Source organism: Eupeodes corollae, chromosome 1 (genome assembly GCF_945859685.1).
Source record: "Eupeodes corollae chromosome 1, idEupCoro1.1, whole genome shotgun sequence".
Lineage (NCBI taxonomy): Eukaryota > Metazoa > Arthropoda > Insecta > Diptera > Syrphidae > Eupeodes > Eupeodes corollae.
In genome coordinates, this window is record NC_079147.1 from 234,757,124 (window position 1) to 234,767,629 (window position 10,506).

At 35.9% G+C, this 10,506-nt stretch overlaps 1 protein-coding gene across 2 annotated transcripts; it reads right to left on the reverse strand.

Moving 5' to 3' along the window:
- Positions 1 to 259: 259 nt before the first annotated feature.
- LOC129940116 (sodium-dependent nutrient amino acid transporter 1-like) lies at positions 260 to 8,489 on the reverse strand. Of its 2 annotated transcripts, none has more exons than XM_056048360.1 (9): positions 8,339 to 8,489; positions 3,533 to 3,631; positions 3,178 to 3,466; positions 2,874 to 3,114; positions 2,437 to 2,811; positions 2,171 to 2,360; positions 876 to 1,152; positions 639 to 815; positions 260 to 582 (listed from the first exon to the last, which is right to left on the reverse strand). In XM_056048360.1, exons 2-9 carry the CDS (start codon positions 3,611 to 3,613, stop codon positions 341 to 343), a joined length of 1,872 nt encoding a protein of 623 aa, XP_055904335.1. In that variant the 5' UTR covers positions 3,614 to 3,631; positions 8,339 to 8,489; the 3' UTR covers positions 260 to 340. The 2 variants fall into 2 exon arrangements, with proteins under 2 accessions (XP_055904335.1, XP_055904336.1); XM_056048361.1 differs by having other exon boundaries at positions 8,335 to 8,401.
- Positions 8,490 to 10,506: the final 2,017 nt, after the last annotated feature.

Sequence of the window (10,506 nt, forward strand, 5' to 3'; positions counted from 1 at the left end):
CTACCTATAGATCTACATCGTTTAAAAGTCTACCTCGGATAGTTTCCGGATTGTTGGCATAAAATATGTCCTTTACAGTTTTCAACGAACAAAATCCAAAAGTGTAAATCGTATCCTCTAATAATCGGAGTCCATCGTACCCTAAAAGAGAAGCGGAATTTATATTTATTGAGTCGACTTTGTAAGCTTTAGACTAAGTGTATGGATACTACCTCATAAATTACTGAAGTTCCTCTAGAAAAAAATTGAAAACCAAAACTACGTTTTTAATTTATTTTTAAACAAATCCAATCACATCATTTCAAAATTATATATAATGGAAAAACATATGAATTGAAGCCTATCCAAATATATTATCCCAAATCCGGTATAGGAAATTTTTCCTAACCGGCTCATTTCTCTTGAGATCAATTACATTGTTTTGGTATAATTTTAATAATCTCCTATCTGTTGGACCCCAATCACTCTTAGGCTGAAAAGATCTCATAAATCGAGAAGGCCCCGGTGGTGTTTGAAGATACCCACTTACACCCCAAATTAATACTTGTGAAATTCCAAAGGCCGACAAGCACCAACCAAATGCTGAAAAATACAGAAAATAATGATAAAAAATTATTACCTAACATAAGATCACTTACTTTGAAGTCCCATCGTGAATGTATAACCATTATATTTAATTGGTTCATAGTTCACCAATGTATAAATCAAAATTGCAGTCATAAATGCTGGAGTAATAACAGCCCAACAAAGCCTATAATATAAGCTAGTCTTGCGTTGCAACATAAATTCAATATCTGCACAAAATCTTTTAACGCCTAGAAGTAGATAAAAAAATAACATACTTCTTGTGTTAGAAAAATGATAAACTTTCTTACCATAAATCCAACCAACAGTAATCAATTGTACAATAGCTAAGCAGAGAATTATAAAGGTTACACCATAAAAGTCTAATAAATTAAGGATAAATTGTCCTCCAGGTGTAATGTAGAGTAATCCAATGCAAAAACCACAAACTGATATTACTCCAACAATAGCCCATTGCTTGACATTTGGAAATTGATCTTTGGTTACAGTTAGGAGACACGAAACTATTCCAACATTGCTGCCAAGACCAAGAACAAAAAGCATCAGGAAGAAGAGCACTGAAAAGAGCTGATGAAAAAGTTATTATCTTTGTTGCAAAAAAAAACAAGGAATTTCAAAACTTCGACTTAAAATATGAATTTAAAAAATCATTGACTCATGTTTTGAGTTGAAGGTTGTTATAGTTTATGAAAGATTTCCGCTTTTAGAGTGTCATTAATTTCATGGTTTTAAAGTCATAGTGTGATAGCCAAGGTTCAAGCATTTGAAACCTGTTCAAATCAGCTGTCATTTGAAGTGTCATAAAAGAAGTTCAATTGTTTGTAATTCAAAAGTAGTCGGTACGCAAATTACGTGAATATTATGCTCGTCGGTAAAAGTGTGAGGAAATTTTAGAAGTTTCCCAAAATTAAGTGAAATGGAATTGAAACATAAATAGAAAATCGAGTGAAATTGTTTTCAAGGTTCTATCATTCGATCGATTTGATAACTTCGAATGCTTTTCGAATTCACTTCAAGTGAAACAAAAGCAGCTGACATAATATATCACACCAGTTAATAAACAATTCTCTTGATTACCATAATTTGAATAATTTTGTATGTTATTATTTGTTCTGCGGCTTTGACCAAAAAAATAAAAATAAGAGTCTTTTTCATTTCCATAGTGTTATTGAACATGACAGCTAGCTGTGAACTTCCAGTTCTTTGCTATAAGCAATTTCTAAATATCGGATGCGAAAGACTAGTGTCGAAACATACTTTTTTAAGGCACATTGCATCACTCGAAATGTTATTTGGTGTACTGAAAAAAACATTTAAAATACTTCGTCTGTTCAAAATACAAAGTAGAAGCTGCATCTTTTCACGAATCAAGTGCATTACATAAAAAAGTTAAGGTTTATTTTCTTTAATTCAAACTACTACTGCCTTTAAACGGCTTCAAATCTCATCAACTTAATCTAGTTGATAATGTGACTTAAAAGACAGTGTAACAATATGATAGCGTGATACTCTTATATAGGAGTCAATCTGACAGTAAAAACTTGAAGCTTTGAAATATTACATTCTGCAATTGTGACACACTCACCTGTGGTACAGCATTAAACTTAGCAATTGCATCCGGATAAGAAATAAAAGCTAAACCTGTTCCTCCTTTAACAACATTAGCAATATCATCAGTTTGCGTTTCGTATGCAAGATTCCCCAAAATTCCAAATATAATAACTCCTGACAACATTGAAGTAAATGTATCCAAAGTTGTTACAACATTTGCGTCCCTATAAATATACGAAATATTTAATATTTATTTTATAAGAAACCAACCTTAAAAAATGTTGAAATCTTAATTCTCACCTGTAAACATTATGCTCAAATTTATTGTACGAAGAATAAATAACGATATTGCCAAAGCAAATAGCCAATGAAAAGAATACTTGGGTCACAGCTGCGTACCACACCTTAGCTGTAAAGAGCATATCCCATTGTGGAGTTATAAAGAACATTACTCCCTTACTAGCACCAGGTAGAGTCATAGCTCGAATTAGAAGAATGAACATAACTACGTATGGAAAAATGGCCAAAAAATACGAAGCCTTTCCCGAGCTACGAACTCCTTTGATGATTATAATTGCGATCATTATCCAAGTGAATAGCAAACAAATTGTTAACTGCCAACTTGGCATTCCGATGCCATCGTCAATTTGATCCTTTTCCTTTAAAATCACTTGTCTGTTGAATGTTTTAAATGAATTGATTGATTGGTGTCTTCTATTAAATATCGGTATACTCACGTAAAATAGAACTGAGCCGAAGGATATTTCTTCACTTCACCACCGTCGTTTTCCCCACCACCAACGGTGAAATTGCCTTTGAATCCTGAGTCAATACACGAATCTCCCCATTCCGGACGACAATAACTCCAAGGGAGTACCGAAGAGAAAGAAGCAATAAGGTAACGACATGTCAAAGCCATAAGTGTTGCATAGTAAGTCGCAAGAATTGCCACTGATATAACCTGCCCAAATCCAACTCCTATGATCATAATTTGGAAGAAGTTGAAAGCAGTTAAAAAGTTCTTAAATCATTTTCGCTTACCTCTCATAATCGGTGCAAAATCATACAACTTAACACTGCCTCTACTGGAAAACTGTCCCAACAGCATTTCCATGTAATAAATAGGCTTTCCCACCAAGAATAGAACTATTATGTACGGTATGACGAAAGCTCCACCACCATTTTCCAATGCCACAAATGGAAAACGCCAAACATTTCCCAATCCAACTGACAGAGCTATACACGAAAGTAGAAATTCAATATCCTTGCCCCATTGATCACGTTTTACTTGACTTCCGCTAAGATTGTCATCGAAATCTAATGATGAAGACTGAAATGTTGTTTATAATGAAGAATTTGATTGAATTTAGGGATTATCTTAGAACACTGTAATTGCCTTGCAAGAAGCAGCTTCAGTATCTTGAGAAACGCCACCGCCATTGACTTTGGCCTCGTTCACATATCCTTTGTTGTCCATATTGGTGCCAGTTGTCTCCTAGAAATTAAGACGTTTTTTTAATTTTAAACCCTACTTTTCAACATAACAAATTGTTGTTCATTAACTATAGATTTAAATAAGGATTTGCAAGACTCTTGTATTTTGCTGCACAATACTAACTGAAGCTTATGTCAACACTGGACATTTGGGTGTTATGAGTTAATATGCTCCAGGAAATTGAAAATGGAGGAAGTTTTACTTTCGGTTTTTCTACGAAGCTGAACAGACCATTTTTCTCGAAACTATTCACCCAGACAGGGAAAGTTTTAAAACGATATGGAATAAGATCTATATTTTTATCACTTAAAAAAAATATTCCGTCACCAAAGATCAATTTTCTCTGCAAACACGTGGAGTATAGCCGGTACGCTGCAGTTGTGGGTGTTCAAATGCAGGACGGACTTGGGGGAGCATTGCTACACGATTAAAATGAAACGTTACCAATAGCGTTTCAATCGGACGACAGCTTTATTCGGTCGCGACTTTGGGCTTTAAAACCAACAGGGATGCTGTGAACATGGTTTGCTCCCAAACTTCGTTTTACTACCAACAACAACAGTAAGAGAACCTCTAGGTTAGGTTAGGTTGGAGTTGCTGTCCAGATGTCATTGACTCACCTAGACCTCAAGGGTCCATTGTGATACCACTAATGAGGTTACTCATAGGACAGTAATAAACTTAAACAAACCATATTGTACTTTTAATGAAGTTAGAGCGACATTTTGTGTCAATCGTTGCCAGTTCACTGGTATCATCGAAGAAGGGATTACCGAGAAAGTTATTCCCTCTAATGGAGAGAAGAAGAAGAAGTACAAAGAAGGTGTTGGACTGTTTCCTCTCCCTCCTCGTCCATGCAGCTTCTACAGAAGTCATTTGTGTAGACCCCTAGCCTTAGAGCATTTCTTCCTATGAGGCAGTGTCCTGTTATTACTCCAATTGTAGAGCTTATACTTTGTCTGCTCAGTGAGATCAAGCCTTTTGACCGTTTTAAGTCTATACTTGGCCATATTTGCTTGGTTGCTAGGCAGGTGGTACTCTGTGACCATCTAGCATTTGTTGATTCTAGAGCATATTATTCTAGAAGATATTTGCATGTAGCAAGTGGTGTTCCTATGTTATGTTTTTGTCTAACATTAGGCAGAAGTGTTCCGTTTTTGGCGAGCTCATCGGCTTTTCGATTTCCCGGAATGTCTCTGTGGCCCGGCACCCAAATGAGGCGAATGTTAAACTGTTCCGTCATCTCATTCAGAGATGATCGACAAACGTGGACTGTTTGAGAGTTTGTGGACACAGACGCGAGAGATCTAAGAGCGGCTTGGCTGTCCGAGAAGATACGTTTATCCTTGCAAGATATAACGTTTTCTTCGAGTCAGGATAGTACCTCTTTAATCGCCATTACTTCTGCCTGGAATACACTAAATTGATTGGGAAGTCTGTATGATAGACTTAGATTCAGTTGTTCCGAATAGATACCACTTCCAACTCCGTAATCGGTCTTTGAACCGTCTGTATAGAAGTGTACCGCATCAAGCGCTTCAGTAGCCTTTTTTACTCTTTCATCAATATTTGCCTTCCAATTTAGTTTTTTGTATAAAATGAGGCCTAAATATTTATATTTGCCAGAAAAGCTTAATGGTATTCCTTTAATCTTGGGTGGGCTAATCTGAGGAATTGTTCTCGAAAAGAGTATTAGTTCTGTTTTATGTGGATTGACGTCCAAGCCACATTGCTTAGCCCATTTTAATAGCATATTTAAGGAATTTTGTAGGAGTTCCGAGAGAACTTGGGGGTGTTTCCTAGATACAGATATTGCAACATCGTCAGCATTGGCAATCACCCTGAAACCCTCTGCTTCCAATGATGTTAGTAGGTCGTTTACTACCATGTTCCATAAAAAAAGGCGAAAGGACCCCACCTTGGGGGGTGCCTCGATTCAACGATCTGGTGGTAATAAAACTTCTCATGCTAGAAGTTATTGTCCTGCTTTTGAGCATGAGACTTATAAGATCTATGATTGATTTCTCTTATTTCAGCTTATCCATTGCTGTTGTCACCTGGTAACTGACGTTGTTGAAAGAGACCCTCTAAGCACCGGTACAACTTGCTTGGCAATCAATTGTTTGATTGTTTCCCGGTGACCACGTTAAATGAAATTTGAATCGAAGTAAGTACTATATTGAACTCGTTTAATATTTATAACAATCCGATTTATTAAAAATGTCTTACATGACAACCTACCAATGGTTTACACGATGTTAGGTTGTAAGATGATTTTGAAATCCGTAGCGGATTTAGACAGGGCAGTACTCTGTCACCAATATTGTTTTTCTGGTGATAAGCGATGTACTGCGCGGTACTTTGTCAGGTTGCGGAGGGATCCAATGGACTTTGACATCCTATTTAAAGCACTTAAATTACGCGGACGATGTTTACTTAGTCCCTTATAGGATCATGCATCTCCATCAAATGACAACAAGTGTGGAGAGAGAAGCAGAAGTTGTGAGGCTGAAAATTAATTCCGGCAAAACAAAAATGATCAGCCTAAAAAACCGACCATTTTCTTGGAGAACTTTCAATACCTTGGAGGTATCGTCTCCATCGACATCAAGAAATCATCTGGCGCATCGGCAAACCAAAAGCGGCGTTCGGTATGCTGTCAAAAATTTGGAGAAATAAATCTATCAATATCAAAGCTACAACTGTTTCGCAGAAATGTCGAATCTGTGATCTTTAATGGTGTAGCACCTGGAAGGTTTCTTTAGCCATTACAGGGAAGCTGCAGACCTTCGCGAATAGATATCTTCGCAACATCCTAAGAATTTTCTGGCCAAACCGAATATCCAATGAGGTCCTTCATAACAGGACAGGTAAGGAACCTATAGACTCTTAAATACGAAGATGTAAGTAGCAATGGATTGGACACACGCTTCGAAAAGTTAAGGACTGCTTTGCAGTCCAAACAATGCAGCGGAATCCGCTTACTATGCCCCTTAACGAACTTAACAGGTCTGAGGACCTAACTAAGTAACTAAGTTATGTAAACAACAGCGGAAACTTTAAAAGTTATAAACCGATACCGATTAACACCGACCTTATATCCTTAACATGGGCCCAAAGAAAAAACCATAAGGCGTTAATTCACAATTGATTTCTAATTATTGTGATCACTTCTTCGAATGTTTTTTTGTAAAATTGATGTTTCCTATGTTCTTATAGAATGATCTTCAGCCCAAAAACCGCACCAAACACTGACCCGTTGATAATGAAGAGGCTTTTCAACAAGTATTCTTGGATTTTCCGAGCACCAGATCCCAACAATTCTGCTTATTAACGTAGCCTCCGATGTGTAAATCCCCATCGTTGAAGATAATTTTTCGTTGAACGTAAGAATTATATTGAATTATTTCAATAGCCAAACCAGAGAAGATGCAACCTTATTGGTTTACTAACATGATTTCTTGTATGAGCTGAACTTTAAATGTTAAAAACCCAAATTTTCATACAAAAAAAGTAAATTTTGTTTCGTAAAATTCCAAAGATCGAAGATGAGTCGACAAACCTGGGTTTTCGTCAACAATACGGGTTACAGCTGCAATATTCTTAGCTGTTCTTGAGTGACGAACACGGTTAAGATTCTTCCAATCACTATCTAATTCGAACAGTCTAAATTTATCCATCAGTTTTAATATTGCCGGCCGACAATATTTCTTTAAAAAGACCCAAAAGAGCTTTGGTCTTGCTAACTGTGACTGCAAAATTCCACCATTATTGTAGTGAATTTTAACGATTTGAATGCGTTGTTCAGTTAGTGTTATTTACTAGTGAGTTTTTTTTGTTCACATACACGCCCATTCTGCTATTCATCGGGGAGAATTTTACTTGAATTTTCACTAATCATTATTCTGTTATTCATTCCAAGTAAATCTGTGTATGTCGGTAACGTCGCGTCGGTAATACTGCGCGGTGTTTTTCTATTCACGTGATAGCATTCATTCTATATAATGTAAGTAAAAACTAATTTATTGCTAAAATTGGAATATTTGTTCTATGAATAAAAGAATATTAATATTTTTAGGGAAAGGAAGACACTTTTTAACATTGTTCCGAAGCTCTCTGTTTATCGTTTCTCTTATTCCTCTGCTTACAATTGGAATAAAAAGTCCAATACTGCCCGTTTCCAAAAATTACACAAATTATTCTGTTTAGGTGGATTAATTAAACTTAATTTTTGTATCAATCAAAACAATTTATCCAACATTCCCAAGTTTTTTACATGAACATAGCTGTTTATTTTAATGTCAAATTGGTTTGCGATAATGTAGTTCGCCCGATCGATAGCAGAATGCAAAGGCAGTGTAAAAGGGAATCGAATGGGTGAATCGAATATACGACCCACGTGAAGAGCAGAATAGGGTTGATAGTTTTAAAAACTCCAGGGTTCAAGATTTCTTTGAGGCGATGATGTTCAGTGTTCCATCAAAAATAGAAGATGTTTTGTAAATTGATATTCCCTTAAACTGCTTGATTCTTTTTCAAAATTGATTCACAATCCTGGTAGATAAATTCATATTTCGATATCATTTTATAGAATCTTGATTCGTTCACGAGATAAAGTTTTTTTTACCAATCATTAAAATCTATAATTAATAGTCAAGAACAAAGAAACACTGATTCGGAAAAACAAAATTCTCACTGCTTACTCACTTAGATGTTTTTCTTTAACCCGATACAAGCTGAACCCAAATCAACACTAAGGACTGATTGACATTTGAAGTAAAAGAAGCTACAACTGATACTATACGAGTATACCTAGTAGAAAGCTTATTGATGACGATTTGACGAAGTGCAGACTAAGTGTTTTGGACTTAGTTCCATAAAATTAATTAATTTACTTTATGAAATGGAAGTCTAAAGATGTTCATTGATAAGATATTTTTTTATTTTCTAATCTTTCTTAACAATGCGAAACCATAAATGTTTTACAATCTTAATCTTAAGAAAAACACATACTTTATATTTATGTATACAAAGCAATGCAAATCCATAGATACCATTTTTAATATCATTCATTCAAATGTACTAAGAAAGCAGATTGTAGCTTTCTTACTATATCTTCAGAATTCCTATTTTCAAGGCACTTTTCGAGATAAAACTTAATCAACACAAAAATTTAAGAAAAAGGAATAAAAACTTGCATTGAATTATTATTATCTATTCTTATCTAGGAAGCTTAGATTTGGAGTCACCTAATTCGGTATGAGGAGAGACATTTAAAAGGTTTCAATAAATCCAGGAATACAAGAAAAAGGGAGGTTTTAATTATATTTGCGAATTTCTGCAATTTTCTTAGAGTTGATTTCAAAGGAAAAAACATTTGCAATAAAGAAATGTTGAACCAATTTTGAAAGTTGATTAGGAGGTGCATTTTCTTTTGATGCAAAGGGTTTTGCAATTGGCGCGTGTAGATTTTTTCGCCCCGTGGCGGCCATTTTGTTTTGGTGACATCTTTCAAATCTTTTGTTTATTATTCAGTTGGTTATGCCGAATAATCGTGGCAAGTAACACGATTGAACAGCACGTTCAAATGATACAAATTTATTATCAAAATGAGTGTTGGTTAACGCAAACGTTACGCACATTTCGCCCATTTTACGGTAGACGTAGTGGCCTTTCACCGTCGACTCTTTAACGTTTGGTGGCCAAATTTTGAGACAAGTAGTTCAGTGAACAATCAGCCAATACCTGTACGTTCAAGGAACGCAAAATCGGCCGAGCACATCGCCGCTGTCCGTGAAAGTGTAGGGGAGAGGGGGGTAAGACGGGGTAGTTAACGTTTCACTCTTAATAAAGCTAACATTTTCGTATTTTTTTTTTTTATTTCAGTAATTATCTTTGATAATCAATCTTAATAAATTCTTAAATAGAAAATTGACAAAACTAGACAAGGTCAGATCTCCCCATTATTCCCCCTCCGTGGGGTAAGATGGGGTACCCTGTGAGGAAATCTCCGGTTGAAAAAAATCAAATTTATTTTTGCTGACAAAATTCACTAGTAAACGTGGCATCTTCATCTTCATCATTTATACCAGCACAGCTACAGTGAGTCCATTTGCCCTACGCAGAACAGGCACCCCAGCATTCATTCGACTCTAAATAACAACCATTATAAAATAAACATGGCGCATTTTCAACTTCATTATCACTACTCTCTATTGATGGGACATCCTGTTTTCTTTTTGGCCACTTTATTTTTACTAGTAGCAGATTTTTCTTTTGCTTTTCTTCTTCTGACAACTTCTTTTTTTTTAATAGTCTCTTCTAATTCATTTTTATATGGCGACGAAGTTATAATTGCGGTCTTTCCTCGTTTTCTAACAACGCTAGAAGTTTTGCATGTTGCTGGAAAGGGTATTATTTGCTGGGGAGTGGTTACTGTAAATGGTGATTTTTGTGGAGTACTTGGTGTCTTGTTTATTTCATCAAACCAACTAGGCTTAGGGGATGATATTGTTGTAGTGGAGGTGGCAGGAGGAATGACTTCATGATAGTTTGGTTCTCTTTCAATATTTGGCTGTGCTCCTGTGACAGTTAGAACTGAAAACAGGGTTGCTGCAGCTGCTAATCCAGTATTAGGTGTTGGAGTTGCAGTAAAGTCATTTTCGGAGAAACCTGTTGAATCAAATGGCCAAATTCTGCATTCTTTAAAACTATTTACAGCCGCAGTGACATCCATTCCTGAATTGGTGCGAAGCCAAGCTGTATTTTGTTGATCATAATATGTGGTCAACGGTCTCCTGTAAGCAATATCAGAGAACTGAAGGCGGTGAGTTGTATGTGGGTAAACATAAAATGATGACTCCGTGGGATCGAGC